The 22528-nt window shown below is 47.0% G+C and overlaps 9 protein-coding genes across 9 annotated transcripts; 5 read left to right on the forward strand and 4 right to left on the reverse strand.

Annotated features, from left to right (window-relative positions):
* Positions 1-467: 467 nt before the first annotated feature.
* PHALS_06303 (uncharacterized protein) lies at positions 468-959 on the forward strand (the record flags this gene model as incomplete). The annotated part of the gene is made up of 1 exon (XM_024719567.1): positions 468-959. One exon carries the CDS (start codon positions 468-470, stop codon positions 957-959), a length of 492 nt encoding a protein of 163 aa, XP_024584853.1.
* A 3996-nt stretch (positions 960-4955) lies between these two features.
* Positions 4956-6445, reverse strand: PHALS_06304 (uncharacterized protein; the record flags this gene model as incomplete). The annotated part of the gene is made up of 2 exons (XM_024719569.1): positions 4956-5168; positions 5231-6445. 2 exons carry the CDS (start codon positions 6443-6445, stop codon positions 4956-4958), a joined length of 1428 nt encoding a protein of 475 aa, XP_024584854.1.
* A 247-nt stretch (positions 6446-6692) lies between these two features.
* PHALS_06305 (agc pka protein kinase) lies at positions 6693-9100 on the forward strand (the record flags this gene model as incomplete). Its single annotated transcript, XM_024719570.1, has 2 exons — positions 6693-6768; positions 6837-9100. The coding sequence occupies 2 exons, from the start codon at positions 6693-6695 to the stop codon at positions 9098-9100; spliced, it is 2340 nt and encodes a 779-aa protein (XP_024584855.1).
* Positions 9101-9153: 53 nt separating this feature from the next.
* PHALS_06306 (Uncharacterized proteins of PilT N-term./Vapc superfamily) lies at positions 9154-9849 on the reverse strand (the record flags this gene model as incomplete). The annotated part of the gene is made up of 1 exon (XM_024719571.1): positions 9154-9849. One exon carries the CDS (start codon positions 9847-9849, stop codon positions 9154-9156), a length of 696 nt encoding a protein of 231 aa, XP_024584856.1.
* A 114-nt stretch (positions 9850-9963) lies between these two features.
* Positions 9964-10495, forward strand: PHALS_06307 (uncharacterized protein; the record flags this gene model as incomplete). The annotated part of the gene is made up of 2 exons (XM_024719572.1): positions 9964-10145; positions 10204-10495. The coding sequence occupies 2 exons, from the start codon at positions 9964-9966 to the stop codon at positions 10493-10495; spliced, it is 474 nt and encodes a 157-aa protein (XP_024584857.1).
* A 143-nt stretch (positions 10496-10638) lies between these two features.
* Positions 10639-13169, forward strand: PHALS_06308 (mRNA processing protein; the record flags this gene model as incomplete). The annotated part of the gene is made up of 6 exons (XM_024719573.1): positions 10639-10779; positions 10860-10943; positions 11003-11205; positions 11271-11358; positions 11424-12740; positions 13065-13169. The coding sequence occupies 6 exons, from the start codon at positions 10639-10641 to the stop codon at positions 13167-13169; spliced, it is 1938 nt and encodes a 645-aa protein (XP_024584858.1).
* Positions 13170-13271: 102 nt separating this feature from the next.
* Positions 13272-14486, reverse strand: PHALS_06309 (uncharacterized protein; the record flags this gene model as incomplete). Its single annotated transcript, XM_024719574.1, has 3 exons — positions 13272-13796; positions 13859-14246; positions 14314-14486. 3 exons carry the CDS (start codon positions 14484-14486, stop codon positions 13272-13274), a joined length of 1086 nt encoding a protein of 361 aa, XP_024584859.1.
* Positions 14487-14578: 92 nt separating this feature from the next.
* On the forward strand, positions 14579-15063 carry PHALS_06310 (v-type f subunit; the record flags this gene model as incomplete). The annotated part of the gene is made up of 3 exons (XM_024719575.1): positions 14579-14699; positions 14767-14849; positions 14920-15063. 3 exons carry the CDS (start codon positions 14579-14581, stop codon positions 15061-15063), a joined length of 348 nt encoding a protein of 115 aa, XP_024584860.1.
* A 153-nt stretch (positions 15064-15216) lies between these two features.
* On the reverse strand, positions 15217-16056 carry PHALS_06311 (adp-ribosylation factor; the record flags this gene model as incomplete). The annotated part of the gene is made up of 3 exons (XM_024719576.1): positions 15217-15286; positions 15332-15725; positions 15909-16056. 3 exons carry the CDS (start codon positions 16054-16056, stop codon positions 15217-15219), a joined length of 612 nt encoding a protein of 203 aa, XP_024584861.1.
* Positions 16057-22528: the final 6472 nt, after the last annotated feature.

The raw sequence follows: 22528 nt of genomic DNA on the forward strand, positions 1-22528 counted from the left end.
CGGAGTCGACGTTTGAGATGTCGAGGTAGTTCTTGTTCGCGAGGACGTCGTACTCCTTGAACTGAAAGATGCCTCCCAAGATGATCACCTTCGTGCGCTCGAGTTTCAGGCATGCTTCCTTGGACTTCACTTTGACTCTCAAATTTCCGCCAGGGAATTTCGACACTTGGCCGATCTCATGCCGCCTGTAGAGATCTTCAAGAATTTCATTTTCATGGTTGGAGCCAGCGAGCGAAGCCATGATGCGCTGCAACGGTGTTTTCGCAAATGTGCGTCCGGTGGCGATCACCATGTCGAACTTGGCTCGAGGAAGCTCGTACGGTCGGGCTTGATCCATGCGAAAAGCTATATACGACCAGTCGCGCTTCGCGGCGTACTGGCGCTCGATCAACTCGATGTCACAAGCGAGCGGCTTGGGGGCCTCGATGTAGCTTCGCTTTGCTTCGGCTGCGGTTTCGTTGTGACGGATGGTCTCCTGTTGCTTGAACAAGTCAGCCATCGTCGGGCGTGGGTCAGCAGGAGCTGGCGGTGCGGCAACAGCAGGTAGCGAGCTCATCGGTTCATCAACATCCGAGTTGTCCGCAGGTGTTGGTTCAAAGGCCGACGGCACTGAAAACGCGAGCGATGATGACGACGGGGGTGCAAAAGGATGGGCTGGCGTGGATGGTTCAGTCGCTGCGAGAGCAATACGTGGCGGCTGGATGCCAGCTGATTGGTCCAGTATAAGGAAGCCGTCAGTTGCGTCAAGCCTGATACTAGGTGGTGACCGAATATCTGGTGCAGAGCCAGGCGCAAACCCAGATTCGTCACAACGCGACTGTCCAACAGGTGATGCAGAGACGGCTGACATAGGTGCGACAGTGGCAGACGTGGTTGATCTTTTGGTATTCATCGTGGAAAGGCGAAGAAAAAGCGGTTTGGGGTTTGGGGTTCTTCTAAAAAAGCAACTTATGGGGTAGCCGGCAAATTGAGAAGTAGTATCTTTAACTCAATTATTCGTCGAGATTGTTTTATAGCCCATGTACAAATGAGAGAAAACATCGGAAATCCACTTGACCCGTTTCCCTTTGAAGTAAGGACGAGCGGCCGACACGCAAAATCTCGCATGAACTCCATACTGGGCTTGGACTTGTGACGGCCTGGTACGAATGTTGTACCGATTTCAGGCATCAGCAGGTCATCTTTTGATACATAGCAGCCATCGCGGCTTCTTCTCAAAAGCACTTCCCTTAACTTGGCTTGGTGCTACATGCTGCAACCAATCGTGAAGATTGCGCCGTTCTGCAGTGGTGTCAATATATTTAGTGCTGTTTGATGTCTTGCTTTCGTTAAAAGTCAGTCGCAAACTCTCGGGCCCCGTTATAATGCACAACCTCGACCCGCTTGCCGAGTTGCTTCTGCATCGTGATGATATAGCTCTTGAGGTATTCTACATCCTCCGACCTGACTCGCAGGCAGAAAAAAATTGCTCACAATTAGCAACAGATAATTGCTTTCACTAATAAGACCTTTTACCTCTGCATGTACATGTCGAAGTCGAACGCGACTCGGCGGCTTCATCACGAAATAGCTTCTGTCGCAGACATTTGGACTGCTCGTCTTAAGAAGTAAATAAGCGACCTTAATCATGATCTCGACGACCATCTTACGCAGTACCTCAAGTGAAAAATAACCAATCTAAGCGGGTATGTCGGCATCGGGAGCCGCGTCACTGCATTTACAGATTATTGTGGTATGCGCAACCAGTAGGATCCGTCAATGAGAACCACCGATGTTACTGCTTGTGTGATACTTGCGTCCAAAAAGCATGCTGGCACCCGGCACACACTGCTTGAAACTTGCCGTCACATAGATAAGCTTAAACGATAATCTATGCTTGGCATGTAAAGCGTTTTGGTGATTTCGATCGCGCACTCTTCACTGCTAAGCAAAATTATCTGCTCGATTATGGTTTCAATGCCCATGATATCGACCATGGCATTGTGCGCTTGCTCATTAAACGTGTCAACCTAACCCTGTTTTCGGTGTATGCGATGCGTTACACCGCTGATGACTGCCCACCTGCCGAAAGAACTCTTGTTCGTCGAGATAGTGAATCACAATTGTTAGACAACCGCAACCAAATTTGTAAACGTCGTCACCGTTGGCCCTGCGTTCATGATCATCACCGCCAGGTCGGGGTGTCAATTCGCACCCATATGCTTGTTCCAGCACTTATCAATCTTGTGCTCCAATTCGCTGCAGTAAATGCCATAGCTAGACTCTCTCGCTTAACCGCATCTCCAGTCGTCATCACTGTGGATTACGTGCACAGAGGCCTTGCGTCTTCTGCTCTGCCCTGCCCACCACCAAGTTTGATACATCGGTATCTTTTGTAGAGAATGCGCAACAAGCGACTCTCACATCTTTATCCTCAATTTCTGCGCCATAGCTGATGTGTCTGAGTTTTGATATTGAGGACCTCATTGCAGTGATGCAACAAATTCGCGCTTTCAGGCATCGTCATTCTGAATAGGTGTCATTTCAGGTGGTCACGATCACCTTTTTGTGATCCCACCGCACTGCGTTTTCATGCTGCCCGCATTTTTGCAATTGCCGATCACCTGGTGGTAGTTCGCGTCTATGTGGTGTAGCACTAGGTCAAACGCGACTCAACTCGACATTCCCGTCCCTGGCGCATGACTTTGTGAAAATTGGAGTCGTCTCTCGGTTTACGACATATCACGCGACCTGGTCAGGGGCGCATTACGCATGTAGCGATTCCATATCGCGTAGCCGGTGCTGTTGAGCTGGCTTGGCGGAAACACTGGTTAGGTTGCTTGCGCAGTGAACGTGATGATTGGTCTTTAGCTGATAAAAGACACGGATCTTGGGCAATGTAAAAATCGGACAGAGCTAAAGAAGAGTTTGCATTGAAATGAAAATAAATGATATATCAAAGCTTTCACTGTCTACACTGTCTCGTTTGCATCTTACTCCCAACACTCTACACTCGTCCAAATCATCCTATTCGCCTATTCAATGGTGGTGTTATGAACGTACACCATCGCGGGCGATAGTTCGCAATGGTTTGACTGTGCGCAATCTTTGCACGAGGCGTGAGGGCTGCGAACAAGGTAGGGGTTTGGCATGATATTATAGTAAACGTAATTACTAGAGCCTTGACATAGAGCGAGGTTTAAAATATCACCTTGAATCAATGCAAGTCATACGTTGAGATTGGCGACAGGAGTCCGTACGTTAACCGTTCGCACCCAAGCTGATAATAAGCCAGTGGAGTACGTGCATGAGTCCTATCGATCTCAGCGCTTGAAGATGCAGATCTTTGGATGCGGTATATTCGAGCCAATACTATTTATGCAGCATATTAAGCTTTTGTAGTGCTGCGAACGCTACCTTCACGTCCGCTACATGTACTTGCAATACCTCAAAACGCGAAAATAAACTCCATTGTTCTGTGCAAGCACCGATTATGGGTCCAGCCTACCGAGAGGCGCATGATACAAAAGCGAACTGAACATAGATAAATATCGGCCAGTCAAAGTAGCGGACCATGCGACACCAACAGTTCTGTATCGGTTCTATGCTGTCTTCGTACAAAGAACAAACAATCAGAGCATCGGCAGAGCAAGTGGGTACCCGCCAAAGTATATATGGCAGCTATGGAAGATATTGCCATAAATGAGTCTGCGCAACGCTGCCAAAGTGTACGAATTGCACTTTGCAGCTATTTGAAGAGGCGCCAGCAAAACAAGCTGTCTCCACAGTGGTCGCTGCTATTTGAGTGATGCACGCGCGTGCATTGATAGGTGTATTGCTGACTTTCACTAAAGCGGTCGATCGTCGCTACAGGATCAATTATTGTCCTTGCATACGCAATTAGCTGCATCTTTTCCGATAGAATTCGAGTCGTGAGATCGGGATGCACCAGCGCAAGCGACTACTTCCACCAATAACATTTCCAGCACCAGTATCGTGAAGTTTGTCGGTAGAAGCAACGATAGCTGTGGGAACAATTTATCTGGCAGCGTCACCCTGCGACAATAAAAAAGGTTGCGCAACCAGCCATGCGTGTAGCTTCATTTGCCTATACGCTGTCAAAGCAAATTGTCTCAGGCGTGTGAGAAATCCTATTTGAGGCTATATCATTGCGCTCTTTGTGCGCGATTTGCCGTATGGATCATTCCTCGTGGCGTGTGTACGCCGTGCTGAAGCAGGCTACTGATCCCAACTTCAAAACTGTGACCTACATGCGTTTGCTTAACCTGCTGCTGGTCTTTTCTTAAGTTCAAAATTTTGGAATCGTCTGCCAGCTTTATTTTTTTAGTATCGCTGCCTCGCGCCGCTAATCTGTAGTGTCATTTCTCTTCCGGAAATTCAATATCGTCAAGGACCAACGCTTGAAGCTTCGAAGTTGTGAGTGCACACTCTAGTTGTGCAACATCCTGATCCCTTAATACCGCATACGCGTAGGTGCCTAACGGTGTGGCAAGATTTGTGCACGCTAATAAGGTCTGTTTCGCGTTAGCAATCAGCTTCTCAGCGTGGACGACAGTGCTGATACCGTATTAGTAAGAAAACTCATAAAGAAGGCGATAGCTAGCTCAAGCACGACTCACCCCTGCGTTGTGCGAATACAGGTACGTGCATCGTTCGTGCTCAGAGACAACCACATACGAAGCATACGTGCTCGAGCTTTTTCTTTATCCATGATAGCCAATGTATTTAGTAATGTTGAAATGGGCACAGATCCTTCCTTACAGCAAAATCGTCCAGATTATCGTAAAGTACTGATATGGGCGATGGCAGATTTACTGAATTTACTTTCGAGAATTTTACTGTTGCTCAATTTAGAGAGCGTTTTATTGAGAATCAAAGCTAGACTTCAGCGAGAAAATATTTACCTAATTTTAAGCGAGAAACCAATTAATTGGCAGCTCTGTCTCTTTGACCAGTCAAAGAAACTGCTTCAATAACTGCCTTTTATATCGCCAAGCCTCAGATTTTGAGGAGGCAAGTTGGTCGTGTAGCTTCTTTATTTCCCGATGCAAAGACTGAAGATCTTCTTCGTTTACTCCTGCATCATTGCTAGAATGAACAAAAATACCTTTGGCAAGAAAGAATGTTTGTCGACACCATCGGTGGAAACTAAAGACTAATCGCTTCACCTATTCAGAACCCCACCAAGTAAAATTAGTACAGACGTATGCTTGCTTGTTCAAGAACGTACCGTGATCTGGTCAAAAATGCGGCGTATTCTTTCCGCGGCAATCATGCGGTTACAGCATACAAGAGCTTGCCTTTGAGAAGTGTGAACTATGAGCTGTCGAATTTGATTTCGCCACTTGTAAAAATAGCTCAGTTTCTTGCGTGATGTATGGAGTAACATAATGCGATGCACGGATTGCACGGAACCTAGTCGAGTCATTCTAACGCTAAAAAGGTGCAGTTTCCAGCGACAAAGAAATTCCTTTGCCGCTTGATTTTGCTTTGCGTGCCGAATAAGTAGTGCCCTTTTCAATGCTTCAAACCGGCGTGTGCGAACTTGCTCCAACTGCATACGAACAAGTACTTCGACCAAGGTTTTGGTAGACAAATTACTGTCGCTTTGCTCAGAAGCGGGCATTTCCGTTTTTGGTTCTGCTTGTGCTTGAGGGTTATCAGTCTGCGCACACACAGCGTTACCGTACCGCCAATCTGTAAGTTTGCGATCACAGTCTTCTTCCATGCTCTCAGGTATTTTCGGATGGGCAAACTGTGCATCTTTCCGCGACTGCGATACCGTTAGGTTTTGTCGTTCAGCTGCCTGTTCTGCGGTCAGCTCGAGTTCTTGGCACAACAGCTCAATATAACGTCTGTAACTTTCGATGCGCACTAAATCGTCGTGTGGGGCGGTGTAAAAAGTCGGTGATGTCGATGAAAGCAAGTTTTGGCCTGGATGCTCTCTAATAGATGCCTGTCGAGAGCTAAGTTTAGAAGCAACGTTTTGTGAAAAAAACTCTGCATCCTCGTATCGACATTGAGCCTCTTCGAGCAGAGCTGCTATAGATGACATTTGTTCCCGTCCTCTGAACTGCAGTGCTAACTCCAAATCATTTCCTTGTTGATAATTATTGCTAGCCTTCAACGCGCTCGTAAGCGGTGTCTTCAACATTCCTGAACTGTGCTCAGTTAATTCAAATCGAAGCTGTTGTCGAGCATGATCTTCTTGCAGTATCTGTACGTGACTGTCAATCCTTTGCTTCTTTTCCCGTGATTGATAGCGAAGACGTAATTCCGAAGTTATCTGTTTGTCGTTGGACTTAACATCGTCTTCGATAAGAATCTTTTCAAAATCGTCTTGAAGCTCGAAAAGATTTAATGGTTGAATTTGCGTTTCCGGTAAAATATCATTCTTCATGGTCACTTCATCCGACTTGGAAACATGTAAATCGACAGAATTCATTGCAAAGATGCGTACCGACTCAAAGTGACGCTAAGAGATCGTCAACCCGTTTTAGCTTCTTCAAATAGTGACTTGCGGAACACAAAATTAGAATTCAGAAATCCTCTCAACTTAGAATGAAGCATCTTTGAATACCTCAGAAGCCGAGGATGCCTTTGCCCATTTGATTGTTGTACTTCAGTCGTTGTCGACACTTTTCAAAAACTAAGCATCACACGACAGCTGTCGTGCGCAACATAAATAAACCATGGGGTGCGTTCATTCAGTACCAGATCAAGTGGGTCAGACGTTTGATCCGGTCATAGTGAGCAATGATGCTGTCGGTACGCTACAGTGTTGATGTTTCTTTCCATGAGATGCTCACGCCAGCGCTATGCTTACTATATACCAGAACGTAAAATGAGTTTTCTCCTACGTGAAAAGCGCAACGATGCCTTGCGCCGAGGTGACATTTTTGGGGAAAGTGTTCAATTTGATACACCATTAGAATTGAAGAGTGTGGCAAAATCTTCAGAATCCACGACCTTAATTCGACAGGCACTGCTTAACAATTTTCTCTTTTACACTATCGGTCATAGTGACATTGATTCGATTGTTAAATTTATGACGGAGAAGCATGCCGTAGCTAACGAAGTTATCATAAAGGAAGATGATCACGGCGATTTCTTTTACGTTGTCGAGACGGGTTTGTTTTCTATATCAGTTCATGATGTTATTGTCAACTCAGTCCAGCGAGGAGCGACATTTGGAGAATTGGCTTTAGTATACAATTGTCCACGCACTGCCACAGTGACATGCTCACAGCCTGGTCGTCTTTGGGCTCTTGACCGTATCACATTCCGCCGACTGGTAGCTCGTATCAAGTCCGACCAAATTGGCGAATGCAAGAACGCTCTTCGCAACGTGGCGTTATTGCAAGCATTGACGGAGACCCAACTAAGCCAGCTCGCCGAAGCAGCTCAATTCGTCAAGTTTGCGAAAGGTGAGCGGATAATAAAGAAAGGTGAACGAGGAAATGTCTTGTACATCATCAAAAGTGGTGTTGTCATTTGCACCGATGTGGGAGACAATCACCGCTTGGAGTCGTTGCGTCTTACCGAGAACGACTACTTTGGAGAGCGAGCGCTAATGACACGTGAGCCTCGTGCTGCTAATGTGACTGCAGAGACAAATGTGACTTTGATTGCACTTGATCGGCAAGCTTTTGACGATCAGCTAGGAAGTCTGCGTGAAGTGATCGATCATAATATGAGCATGCGTGTACTACAAGCCATTCCAATGCTTAAAGTTCTTTCTTCTACCGAAAAAGAAAAGCTTTTTGGAGCGTTAAAGCCAATTTCGTTCGCTGACGGAGAGTTTGTGATTCGAGAGGGCGACAACGGCACTGCCTTTTATATTATAAAGAGTGGGTCTGCACTCGTTACGAAATCAATTACTAAGACCGAAGACAATGGTGGTGTCGCTTCCGAAAAAAAGCAGATTGCGACGCTATCCACTGGTAATTTTTTCGGGGAGATGTCGCTGTTGCACGGAAAGCCAAGACAAGCTGACGTCATCGCCAACGGTAGTTTGGAGTGTCTGTCGCTCGACCAAGGTCGATTTGTAGAGCTTCTTGGCCCCATTCAGGATATACTGAATCGCGAAGCGCTTGAACGCAAGAATGCATTGAAAATGCAGGAGCAGATGCAGATTAAGCTGGATGAACTTCAGGTGCTGTGCACTTTGGGATCGGGCACATTTGGTCGCGTCAAATTGGTGCAACACAAGTCTACAGGCACAACGTACGCACTTAAAGTTCTCAACAAGGCATCTGTGGTGGCTTACAAGCAGCAGCGGAACGCGCTTAGTGAGAAGCTAGTGATGGCTCAATGCGATCACCCGTTCCTTCTTAAGCTCTACACAACGTACAAGGATGCGGCTCGATTGTACTTGCTGATTGAGTTTGTACAGGGTGGCGAACTGTTTACTTATCTGCACTCGACTCCATCATCTTCAGGTCGGCTATTGAACGACCATGCTCGCTTTTATGCAAGCCATGTGCTGCTGGCGCTTGAATATCTTCATGAACGCTGCATTGTTTACCGCGATTTAAAGCCAGAGAATCTTCTGATTGACCCAGAGGGGTACCTGAAAGTCGTTGACTTTGGCTTTGCCAAGGTGGTGGACGACAGAACATATACATTATGCGGTACAACCGAATATCTTGCACCGGAATTGGTTTTAGGCAAAGGCCACAATCGCGGAGTTGATTACTGGGCTCTTGGAATTCTGATTTATGAGATGGTGGTCGGCTACTCGCCATTTGCAGGGTCAAGCCAAATTGATCAGATGCAAATTTGCCGGAACGTTGTCAAGGAGAAAGTCGAATTTCCAGCGTGGGTGACTCCGTCCTGCCGCGACATCATTTCGAAGCTGCTGGAGCGTGACCCCACCAAGCGACTTGGTATGACTCACGGTGGGGCACGTGCAATTCGTTCTCACTCATGGTTTGCGAAGCTGGACTGGGTCGCCACGCTGAAGAAGACGATTGATGCTCCATACAAACCAAAACTTATGGATGCTGCTGATGCTTCCAAGTTTGGAAAAGTCAATGATCAAGATGAGGAAGTTCCAGCTTACACACCAGACGATAGCGAATGGGATAAAGACTTTTAAGCAGCATTATATGTCAAGTAATAATATTCATGTAGTGAGCAATAGATACATGGTTAGTTCTTTTTCTTCTTAGCACGAATCTTCTTCTTAACCGACTTCTTAAACGAGAGAGGGTTTGGACCCTTTGCCCGCTTCTTCACGATTCGCCCCTGCTCTGCATAGCCAGTTTCATGCTTGTTCTCCTGTATCTGTTCCAATTTTCTCTTCACGTTAATGTCCAGCTTAGCCATGTTAGCTTCCTCCTCTTGGCGAACAATGGCCAAGGTAGCACGGGAAATTTCCTCGAATACCAAAACTGAGCGGTTCAAGTAAATAAGCGGTACACCAGGCACCAGACGTAACGCCTTGCGAAGCTCCACCTCTTGCGTGCAAACGAAAAACTTGCGATCGTTCTTGTCGCCGATGATGGTCTGAATGTACTTGGACACGTCTACAGTCACCTGCTTGTCATCCTCAGCTTGGCCGAAGACTTCCGCTACCTTGAAACTCTTCGCCAGATGATAAGCCTCTTTGGTGGCTTCCCCCAAGGTCTTAAGCTCATCAAGGACAGCACGAGGGACGTAAAATTCGCATTCATGCTGCTTGACCTGTAAATACTTAGACACGCGTTCATTCACATTTACCTTCATTTGAATGCACATCGCGATAAAGTTTCCATCCAGCAACACCTTATAAGGCGGCTTAATGCCACATAAGAAGTGAAATTGGCGCAGCGCCTTGCGTATGCCTTTCGCGCGTAGGTATCTCATCAATCGTCGCAGCTAATTCCAGCCAATAAGGTGGCAAAAGACATGATTGGATGTCTCTTTTAATTTCGATCTTGAAACGGCGCATTTAAATAGTGCAGTGATGCTTTGGCGGCGATGGCAATTGCAACGCATGAAAGAAATGATTCTGAAATCAGGCGAAAGCTTCAGGATACTAGTGTCTCACTCAGCTCGTGGATAGATTCAGACGACCATAAATTACTACCGAGACATTTAAGGCCTAGCGTCGTGTGCTTACTGTCCGAGGCGATTGATACCGCAGAGTCACCACACACCAGGTATATCGAGACTTCTTGCACTACTTATTCGTTAATTTTGTTTATGTGCGTTGTAAAGCATCCACTCGTTGAAAGATACACTAGCCCTGACTGAGTGTGGAGCAACGTATTTAACTTCTCTCAGTCATGACAAGGGCACACTGCAGCGTCTTGATACCATCAAAAGTCAAAGCGAAAAAGATCGATCGCGGCTGATTGCAAAGGCAGAAACTTTCGTCCACAAGTGGAAACGCCAGCGGTTTCCATTGCACGGAATGCCGTCACTGCAACTAAAGACCAGCTCGTATCTGATTCCTACAGTCCAGGCACTTCAAGAATCCACGATTCGACCCACTGCAGAGCTCAATTAAGGTCCTTCACGTTCAGAAATTTAGAGCTCTCGCTAAGAATAAATCAATTGCCCATATTTACCTAAAAGACCACCTATAAACAGTTAGGATTATCAGCTGATGTATTGCACACCAGTTCATTAATCACCCCTTTTGATCTAGACATGGAGACCCCTGCCACCAATGGCCTCGGCGGTGATTCTGGAGCTGAGAACTCGCCTATAGAAAAACTCATGGAAACTGTTAAAAAGAATCCGCTAGATTTCAACTCATGGGTTAGCCTATTGGCTCTTGTGCAGAGTGAAGTACGTCATTGTGATGAGATTGTGGATTTTATAATGTTCCCTCGAATTACTCAACCTCCAATTACTCTGTAATGTTCCAGTCTGCAACGTCGCGCGAGCTGGTAGAGGATACATATGACCGCTTTCTGGCTGAGTTTCCATTGTGCTTTGGATACTGGAATAAGGTGAACATTATATAATGATGGCTACTGGTTCCACTTTGCTGACCATATATCGGATGTAGTATGCCCAATACGAATATCGACTTGCCAGCAGAACAAGAGAGGACGGATTAGGGACTGTGGTGACTATAGAAGAAGGTAAACAGAAGGCACGTGAGGTCTACGAACGAGGTGTAGCGGCAGTAAAATACAGTGTGGACATGTGGATGAAGTATTGCGAGTTTCTCATTCACACGGTGCTTTGCCCTGTAGAGGAAACGCGACCGTATGTATTATATTTTATATACAAGTTTGACTGCTTAACTACTAACGTTGTTGTTCATGATACAGATTGTTAGAAAGAGCTGTGGAAGCATGCGGGTGCGATCCCCTGGCAGGTCCATTGTGGGAGCTTTACATCCATTTAGAGACAGTAAATGTGAGTTACACGAATACTGATCACAGAGTAGTTATTTGATTGTGTGTGTGATTGCGCTTCAATAGAATGACATGCCTCGTCTGAATCGAATTTTTAAGCGAATCATGCACCAGCCGCTACGCAATCTTGAAGATTTTTGGGAGAAATATAACCAGTTTGTGTTAGCTCAGCAATTAAGCTCTCTTGCTACGACCGATGAGCAGAAGGCTCTTGCTAGCGATGGGGAAGAACTCATGGATGAAGGTCTGTTGCGAGTTAAAATTGTAAATGCAGTGGAGGCCGTTAAAAATACGACACTGGGGGATATATACCGCCGTCATGGATTTGAAGCAGCTATTGATCGGAGTTACTTTCACGTTACGCCTGTGACAGAAGCCGCAATGAAAAACTGGCACAGCTACTTAGACTTTGAAGAAGCTGCAGGTGATAGTGAGCGTTGCCAGAACTTATACGAGCGCTGCCTTATTCCATGTGCAAATTACGAAGAAATTTGGCTTCGCTACGTTTCGTGGAGTGAAAAGGCTTGCGGTTTTGCAGCAGCAGATGCAGTTTTTCAGCGAGCTGTTACGATATTTTTAAAGCACCGCTCTTCCATCTATTTAGAATATGCGACTTTCTTGGAGGCTCACGATGAGCTGCAAAGAGCTCAAGACACCTATATGAGAGTGTTATCCGATGTAGCACCAAAACTTGCCGAAGCATTCTTGCAGTATTGCAATTTTAAACGAAGACGAGGAGATATTGAGACAGTCAAAATGTGGTATGAACGCGGGATGGAGACATTCGAAAATGACGCCGAGGTGTTTGCTTATGTGGCTATTTCTTACGCCATGTTCTTAAAGAAGATTGATGGTGATATAGGTTTGGTTCGTGCCGTATTCGAACGCGCGGTGCAGAAGCGTAGCGATTCAGTGTTGCTTTGGCTAAACTTTGCTCATTTTGAAAAGAATATTGGTGGCGACAATGCAGAAATGGTGTCACGGGTTACTCGGGTCTTCGAACGTGCGCTTGAAGACGATTGCAATTTGTCGATGGACGAGAAGAACGACTTGTGGTTCCAGTATGTTGAGTTTCTGGGGAATTATGGCGATGATATCGCTCAAGTTCGTGAAGCTCGCAAAAGAGAATTGGTGTGGAAGCTACAAAATTCCCAGCCCTGTAATCGCACGATCAAGGTACTGAAAATTCATAGTGGCTGGGATATTGATGCAAGTGAGTACAACTCCAATGTGGATCTTGGAATGAAGCGTCCTCGTTTCAACACCCCGCACACTTCTACATCCCAGTTAATACCCACCGCAGCGGCAACATCGGCGATACCAGCAGTAGTCGCGACAGAGACAGCGGCGACGACGGCTGCCTCATATTACCATGGTTTTCAGGTAAATGCTTGCTTGTGTTTCTATCCGTACCCCAATGTCTACTTGCGTTTATTTTTAATCGTGGATACTGCTGGGGACTGCAATTTTAAATGAGCTCCAAAGGGAGCTCGGTTTGGCTTTGTCTAGTGCCTGGCCCAACGTCCATGAAGACTTTGTGGTAGTGCTGCGATGAGATGAGGAGGCAGGGAGGAACGTCAATGACAGGGGCTTTTTGCATTTGTTCTTTGCTGTGCTGCTCTCGCTGTAGTGAAAAGAGCATATATGTAGGGGGACGTAACATTTGATTGATTTGCTAACAATTTTGTTTTGGTGATTTTTTTGTAGGGTTACGGAGGTCAAGCTCAAGTGTACCCTCAAGCTGACCCTGCGGCGGTGGCTACTCAGCAGACTTATACCCAAGCACAATACGCTAGTTTTTACCAGCAGTAACTGCATAAATTTTCTCGTTTCAAGAAGCATCATGTAGGGAAGAGGAAATATAAAATCACATGAAACATTGGGCGTTTGCAACTAAAATGTGACTTAACGGAATTACTTGCCTATCCGATCAAGTGATTGCTTGCTTTTAAGGGTTTGCACCTGTGAGAGATGGACAAGCCGCAGCTTGGACAGTTCTTTTTGAATACCTGATAACGCTGAAGGATTGATCACTCTGCACTCTGCATAGCGTTGTTGTAGTACTTGGATCTCACGGTATTGCTTCTGCATAAGGCGATGTAGCTGAAAAGAATGTTCCATTTTAGCGTCTGCCGATTTTGACCCGCTGGATGCTTGGATATTAGCGTTTTGCGGTCCTTGCATCTGGTGTGAATCGGATCGTCCTGCAGAACCAGTCTGTGGTGTCTGTATGTGCTGCGTGTTGTGTGTGTGCTGTTGTTTTGTGGACGTTGGGCGCGCAGTAAGCGTCAACGCATTAAATGGAACTTGGAATAGTGCCTCGTGCTCATCAATGTAGACGGAAAAAAGCTCTTGACCGTAAATTTGCGGTGCCGCAACAACACGTCCCGTCTTCCCCGCCAAATTTCGCGCTCCACACGCAATCAAATCCGCGGTACTCTACAAGCGTACATTGTCGACATCAAAACCAAAGACATAGAGTACCAATTCCATTGCCTTACTCGTATATGAACTGTTGAGCCTACAACAAAGTCGGACCTTTTCGGCACTTGATGCTGCGTGTTCTTTGTCTGCTGCTGGCGAAGTTGAAATTGTGCAGCCGACATTTGCCCAGACGCCGGGTTTGCTAACGTAGTGGATGGTATTACTGATGACATGGACGTCGCTACTGCGATTTTAGGCGCTGGTTTGACCGCTACGGGCTGTGCTCTGGGTAACATAGCTTGTAATTGAAGCACTGCTGCAGGATTAAACATGGCTGTTGATGGAGCTGGTCTTGAACTGTTCACCAAAGGTTTAATGCTACCAATAATTGGTCGTTTCTTGCGGCTCAATACGGACTCATAGCCCTTGTATGCAACCTTAGCGCGACGCTTGAGATTGTATATTCTACAGGTTTAGCATTCAGTCACGTTGAAATCGCGCTGAATGTCACAACCGGGTGACTAGCACGTACCGCATCTTCGTAAGTCCCTCATTTGTACGCACGACGTCAGCAACATGGCCGAAATATTGTGCTGCACTTTTTGGCTCTACAGTAGCCGTGCGACGAGTTACGAGGCCTTGCAGTTGGCGTTGTGAAGACACAGACGAAGACACAGATGAAGCCGCTACAGGGGTGGCGAACATTGATAATTTTGTATTTTTGCTGACCTTAAAAATGATCTGGACTAATCTAAATTGACTAAAATCGCAATCTTCAATCTTTTCTTCGCACTAGGATGACTGATAGCACCAAACTTATTGCTGTGATTGGAGATGAAGACACCGTCACGGGTTTTATCCTTGCGGGTATTGGTCATCGAACGGCCAACGGAACCAACTTTCTTGTCGTCAAGCCTTGTGCGCGACTAATCTTGAAAGGCTTTATGTACTTAAAACTAACATGCCGTACAAAATATTGCTGTAGCCACGCCAATTTCTACAATTGAAGCTACCTTCCGATCGCTATCTAGCCGTGACGACATTGCTATCATTCTCATTAATCAACATGTAAGGAGCGATTTCATAGCTACTGTGGCAAACTATTTTATGTCCATTTGCCTTTTTGCGGTCTGTACAGGTGGCTGAGGAAATCCGTCATCTTCTTAATACATATGAAAAGACAATTCCCACAGTGTTGGAAATACCAAGCAAGGACTCACCTTACGATCCTGCGAAGGATTATATCATGAAACGCGTGAATCTTATGCTTGGAGAGTCGTAAGCATGTCATTTCATGGAGGATACGATGTAAATCGACTTGTGTAAACTACCACACATGCGCTTCAAAGGGAATTTTGTGCCACAGGGAGTCTCGTCCGCCTGTTAAACAATGATCAGAGTAGTAAAACGGTTTTTAAAATCAATACATGCACTATTACACGGCGGCTATTATCTCTGTCACTTTACTATCATCCATAGCTTCAGCCTCTTCTCCACCGCGTGACCTTACGAATAAGGAGCACAACGCCACTTCAGAGCGACAAACCTACTTCTGCTTTTGTAACGTTGCAGACAACCAGTCTAGACCTTCATAAAGACCATCACCCGTCGTCGCGCAACACGCCTGAATGAACCACTGACGATGGCGTAAGCCGTGGAGCCCCAACTTGTCCGTCATCTCTGCGGCACTCATTGCATTTGGTAGATCTTGCTTGTTGGCAAACACTAAAAGCACAGAGTCCCGCAGCTCATCTTCATTAAGCATACGGTGCAGCTCATCACGAGCCGCATCCACACGGTCACGGTCGTTCGAGTCTACCACGAAAATCAGACCTTGTGTGTTCTGGTAGTAGTGGCGCCACAACGGGCGAATCTTGTCCTGACCACCCACATCCCACACTGTAAAACTTATATTCTTGTACTCCACCGTCTCCACGTTAAAGCCTGTTTGGGATGATAAATGCAATTACCGTTAAAAACACTACTTGTAAGAATATTCGTATAGTGAAACCCAAGATCCTAAATGCCATGTTACGAAGTGCTGTCACCTCGAGAACGCGAGACAAAGGAGGCAAGAAAGATCCAAAAGGTTCGGCAATACTCTGTGAGATTATCAATAAGACGTACCGATGGTGGGGATCGTGGTCACAACCTCACCAAGCTTGAGCTTGTACAAAATGGTGGTTTTACCAGCGGCATCAAGACCAACCATTAGGATGCGCATCTCTTTCTTGCCAAAGAGGCGCTCAAAAACGCGCGAAAAGGCCATACCCATGGTTGCTTGGTGTATTCTCTAGTCAAACCTTGATAAAACGCCGGGAAGTCTGAAAGTGAGCAATGGGCGAAGAAACGCCCCCCTGCACAAAACCCACCCATGACGATTCCCTTTATATTATTATTGCTTATTAAGTAGCGATTTGCATGAGTAAAACAGTTTAAAATAGTAAAGATTGAGTTTCTGCAAAGAGCAACCTAAAGTTTTTGTGTGCTATATCCAGCGAAAGTTTTGCATGAATTCACAATTTAAAAAAAACGCTGCAAGTAAAACATTCGATAGTACGTAAAATTAGGAAATACGAAAGACGTCCGCATATACCACTACGTGAAATGCGGAATTTGTATGTTTTTGATGCACCTTTTAATCTCAAACAGCAGAAGCGCCTCGTTTAGATTGAATCTCATTGGGCGTCGCCTTTACATGAGTAATTTGCGTCGCTGTTTCGGCATGTCCCGTCGACCCGGTGCTAAGAAAAACTATGCACTGTTAAATTCAAGATTGAAAGTTATGTATCTTAGAGCCATGCACTACTTCGTGCTTCTGATACATCACATACGTGCTTTCATAGATATGGAAGCGTACTGTATATCTCCATCGTTAACATTCCTCCCAGCGATCATATCGCAGACACTTAGCAAGTGCAGCTCACTGATGTCGGCAGTGCGGCGAGGCTGTGTTGATTAAGTGTTTTGGTTATTATGTACGCGCATATAATGAACGACTGAACGTAGCGTATTTGTAAGGCGCCATAACGAGTAATTTTTAGGACAAACGTGAGACGCACGGTGATGTGCTGAGCTCTAAGTAATGAGATTGCGCCTTCAATCTGACGTATCGCGGCATGGATAACCGCATGCATATGCATAGGTACACTTTCGGCCTCTTCTAGTATCTCGTTTTACAGAGAAGATCGCGTGGCGCTTCTGATTCGCGAAAAAATCAGCATCTAAAGTGGTATCACTTTTTTTAACACCAAGGCATCGCGAATAAGTGAATACTCGCCTGATGAAGTCATGGGTGTAGATCTCGTGGACACTCTAATTTCTGAAGAGTTTTCTTCCATACCAGCCCAAGAGAATCCAAATAAGTAGAAATACGATATCAGCGAGTGACTCTATGTCTCCCTGTCGGCACTAAAGTCAGCATCACTGGGATATGTGCGTTATTGGAGCATTGCGGCCATATCTAGCGCACATATTTGGACGCATCACGTTGCTATTTTAAACAAAGCTCGCACTCTTTATTTGTCAGCTTCCAGTCTCGTACGCGTAGCGCATGTTCCTGTTGCGTTGCTTTATGGACCATAAATGCAAAGTTTAGATGTGTGCGTCGTGCGATCCGTAAATGACTACTTAGGGACTGAAATTAACAGATATTTGGCGACCTTAGTTCACCGTTCTTTTGCGGTAGTACACAATCTGTCGATCGTCGGAGGTGTTGGTAAAAATAGGCGTAAGAGCTAGGATGGATCACGCGACGATATGCTCCCGCAAAAGCTCACCAAAGTCTCGTCTTGATCAAAAGACATATTCGTGCGTGTCAAATGCCGTCGCTCTTATTGTAACGGTATCACACGTGCCATTGTAAGATAGGGCGGGTCGCACAATATTATGCGACCGTACATAGGTGTGTATTATACAGTTAGTGTAATAACACAGTGGTGCGGCGACACCGTAACAAGAAGCCACCACGCAGGATTGATTGCCAGAAGTAATGCATATTACTATGTTAATTAGGTTTGCTATATTAATAAGGTATTACTATATTGATAAGGAGTACCTAGTGTTCTAGATATTGGCGGCTCTACCGCAACTAAAGCAATTAAACACAGTTTCAGCTTTGAACAGAAGTGTTCGATTGCCTTGGCTTAGGTTTTAGTACTCAGAAGTGGCGGATCGCGATCCACTACACTTGTAAGAACGTAAGGCCGGTGACTTTAGCTTAGCTTCCTCTAAGCAAAGAGCTACGGCGGCTCCACTGTACTTGGTAGCACTACGTAGTTAATCTACGCCTGAGTCGTTACGACAGATCCTCTGAGTGGATGGAGGATTTTTACTATTTGCCTAGGGCATGCAGGACGGGCTTGATAAGCTGATGTCCCTACTGGTCCCTGATGGCGTGGAGCACCTTGTTGCGCAAGGGTCCGAAGCGATAAGCGTGCGCCTAGAGGCGTTTTCAAATTATGAAAATGCTCTGTTAGAGCACTTACAGCAGAAGCTGCCAGCGTCGACTGCGTCTATCACGCCACTGTCGTCGACGGATGATTCCTTCCGACCCAGGCCGCCTATGGTGAGCATTAGACCTTTGACGGTAAGGATGGGGAGAATTATCATTTCTGGGTGAGAATGGCCGAGATGGCTGTGACATCCGCCATGCTCCAAAACGAGCAACAGCGAGTGGCGCTAGCTATCTTCAAGCTTGGGGGCCGAGCGCAAGAATGGGCGCTAACGTGCGGTGCTTCGGTTGAAAGTGCGTTTCCAACCTAGAAGGAGCTGAAGCGTCAGCTTCTGCGAGTGTTCTCGCCGCCTACTCAGGCATATTACGTGATATCGCGTTTCCTTGCTGCCTGACTGGACAAGAAAGAGTTGGTGGAATTGTCCAAGAGATGATAACATTTATTGCCGGGATGACATCAGACCCTCTCCCCGAGGCAGTCGCAGTGACCGTCCATATGGAGGGCCTCCGCACTGGCGTGGTCAGAATGGAGGTCTTCCGTGTGCATCCGTCTTCTTTTGAAAAAGCGGTGAACGTGGCATTGAATGCACGCCCTCAGAGCTCGTCGAGCGGGCCTGAACCAATGGGTCTCAGCTATACTGAGAAGGAGGAGGCTGAGCTTCGAGCTGCTGAGTAGCGTGAAAACACCCGACGGTATTTTGTCTGTGGAGACACCCGTCACCTTCGGACGGGTTGACCCTTGCGCAAGGCGCGTAAAGGTTCGTCAAACCGACGTCCCGCTTCTAACCAATCTGGTTCAACGCGGGGAAACGAGAAAGCCTAGTAGGCGCGGGGCGCCCTACGGGGGGAGAACTGAGTTCTGTTGAGCCCCAAAAAGGTAGAGAGCAGGGACGTGTGTGCAAGCCGGCTTTCATAAATGGCTTTGATAATCCATGGATAATCCTGATCGATTCTGGCGCGTTGGGCAGTTATGCTCAACGCTCCACGATCGATGGAAGTCAGCTGTATGCTGAAGCGCTGGAAGCGCGGTTGAGTGACACCGTCACTATTCGCTTAGCGACGGGGACATATTTCATGGTACCGCGGGTCTGTGATTCTTCGATGTCAAGTTTCTTGACTTTGATTGCGTGGAACGCTGTCTAGTCTTATACTTGGATGCAAGGTATCACCTTATCGTTGGTATGGCTTAATTAGACCACCATGAGCCATGGAATGATTGGAGGTCGAAAACCTTGGGCGCTACACGCACGTCTCCTAGTAGAGCTTTGGTGAGTCATGAACACACCTCTGCTAGGGAGCAGAATCGCTGTATAAGCGGGCACTGGACCGGGGCGGTCAATGTGCTGGATTTTGGAGTATCGACGATGTCAAAAGCCAATGGTGTTCTGGACAAGAGTACCGAGCGTGGCTCGCAGGCTGAACGTGGAGTGCTACGTAATCTACTGAGCTCTGCTCACATATCGAAGCAGTTGCTGCATGCCAATAGTGGCATGGTCGAACGAGGTAGCAGTTATCTTGGGCAAGGCCGTTTTGATGTGTGTAGAGTGGCACGTTATCCACTGGATGAAGACTTCGAAGTTAGCAGCTCTTCGTCGGATGTTGTTGATAACAGTAAGGCTCCGATGGAGTAGGGAGTGGAGACACTGTTCAATCTGCAAGATGCAGGGCGTCGACTCTGACCCAGGGTGTGTCTACCGTAGACGATAGCGCACAGCTATACACCCTTATGACGGGGGAGGAATTCGGCGACGTAACCCTCGAGGCTATTCCCACGGTGGATGCTCTTCTTGGGCTGGACGAGATGTCCTTCGAAGAGTTTGTCGGTGCCTTGAAGGCAGGCGTTTTAGACGAGGTGGTCATTATACGATCAAACGAGGAGATTATCTCGTCGTTGCTTCCGGCACAGACGTCAGTTCCTAGAGAGTATGTCCAGCGCACTCGAAGTGGTCGATGGTCATTATCAATTGCTCATGAGAGCGAGTGATATTCTGCTGACAGCGGTGAGTAATCTGAGCGGGATGTTCTGGGAGTGGCTGGTGACGCCCCAAGGTCTGTCAAATGTACCAGCAACATCAAATCGTTTTCCATGACATCTTCTTCCGCAGTCGTGCGGGACAGGGGAAGACAGATGAGAAAAAGCACATCGTCCATTCAAGAGCGGAGCTCGAGCTCATGTGCACGAATAAGCTATATGCTAATGCACATTAGTGCATCTTCGGCGCTGAAGAAATTCTCCTTTTAGGGTGTTTTATGGAGAAGCGTGTCCTTCGAGCGGATCTCGCTAAGGTCAAGGCCTTTGCGTACTGGCCACTCTAAAAAATCAAAAGGTCTTAAGCAAGTGATTTGGCATCGCAAACTACTTGGACAGGTACCGATCATACTTTTAGTGTCGTCTGCCACGCTTCGAAAGTTGCCATCGGCTGTATACTGCTGAAAGCAGACGCCGAGGGGCGGGATCGGGTGATCGCGTTCGAATCTCGCCAGCTTAAGACTGCGAAGAGGAACTACCCAGTGATAAAGGATGAACTTGTCAAGTTCAGGGTGCACCTGCTGAGCCCAAAGCCGTTTGTGATCGACACAGATCATGCGCCACTCCGCACTGCGAATCAGTCGCCTCACCTCTCACAGAGGATGGCCAGGTGACTCTCATTCTTTGCAACATATAACTTCGAGATGGAGCATAAGCCAGGAAAGCGGATGTGTTGTCACGCAGACCAGACTATGAGCTTGCTCATGTCACGACGGTGACGTCATCAGTGACGAATTTGATCCGCGCCGCAGGGTGACATCATGCGTGTAGCGCCGCTTGTTTGAAAACTAAGACAAGAAATTTTCGGCGCGCTTGCGCGCACAGTCACACCGATATTCGTTGAGTAACGGGTTGCTGTAATTTAGACCGATTCAACGGATACGCCACGAATCGCGGTTCCTCACGATGAGGATTTGAGATGCCGTATTATCTATGAGGCCCACGACACAATACTTGTGGTCATCGTGGTCGTGAAAAGACGTACGATATTAGTGGTCTAAGCTGTATAAGTGGACAAACACATATGTGCGCACGTGTGAGACGTGTCAAACGGTGAAATCTTTTTCGAATGCAGCGGTGCTGCGGGCCAGTTTACCGGTACCCTCCGGGTGTCGGCAGTCCGTGAGTATGGACTTTTTGTTTGGCCTGCCAAAGGACTCGGCAGGCAACACGTGTGGATTCGACTTTGTGGACCGTTTGAGCAAGATGGATCATCTTTTGGCAGTGCCGGACACCATCGACGGCGTGGGTACAGTGACGCTGTTTATCGATCGCGTATTTCGACGACATGGACTCCCGTAGTCAATTTAGTCTGATGGAGACCCGCGCTTCACTGAAATGTTTTGGTCTACACTCTTTAAGATGCTGGGCACCAAGTTGACTATTTTAACAGCGGACCATCCGCAGTCTGACTGAGCGCTTGCATCGCTTTGTTGAAGACGTTCTTTGCAGCGTCTGCGCTGAGATGCCGAAGCGCTGTAGCACTATGTTGCTACTCATAGAGTTTGTGCTGAACAATGCAGTGCATTCATCTACCGGCTATGCGCCATTCTACGTGGGCGGGCTAACTCATCTTCCCGTCCCGTTAACGCCGCCATCTCATGGCTCGGGACTTGGTGGGGGATGAATAGCCGAACGGCGTGCTGATGTCAGCTCCCTCACCGTGCGTAAGGAAGTCGGAGGCTTCCTGCCTACCAGACCGAGTGTCTAACGACACGTTTGCGACGCGATGACTTAAAGCCAAAATATGCAGAATGAATATGCAGACGGAAAAGATAAAAATGCTGAATACATCGAGGTCGGAGACCTGATTTGATAAAATGCTAAAAAATCGGTTATACATATGCAGTTTCTGCTGTCTTTAAGACGAAGCTCCGTCCACGGTTTATAGAAAACCTTTGAAGGTTGTGACCAAGTGAGGCCTAGCGTATATACTGATCTTACGAGAAGAATGCGCACTCACCCGGTGTTTTCGGCCACCCAGAAGCTGATCCAGCTACTGGTACTGAGCTCGGAGTGCAATAACTTCCGTTTCCAACGGTGCAAGCCGCTCTACCGTTGCACGAAGTGACGTATTCGCCTGCTCGGCGGCTAGGAGCCACTCCAACAGAGCACGACAATCCTCAACGCGAGGCAGTCGGTGCACAAAGAGCTACAGACTCTTGATGTCGCTCGCACAGCGGTAGGCGACCTCGGAGTGATGCTCGGCAGAGTGCCGATGACGACGGACTTTGTCCTCCAACGCTCGAAGAGCATCGCGAGTCA

Source organism: Plasmopara halstedii (genome assembly GCF_900000015.1).
Source record: "Plasmopara halstedii genome assembly, contig: Scaffold_2956, whole genome shotgun sequence".
NCBI lineage: Eukaryota > Oomycota > Peronosporomycetes > Peronosporales > Peronosporaceae > Plasmopara > Plasmopara halstedii.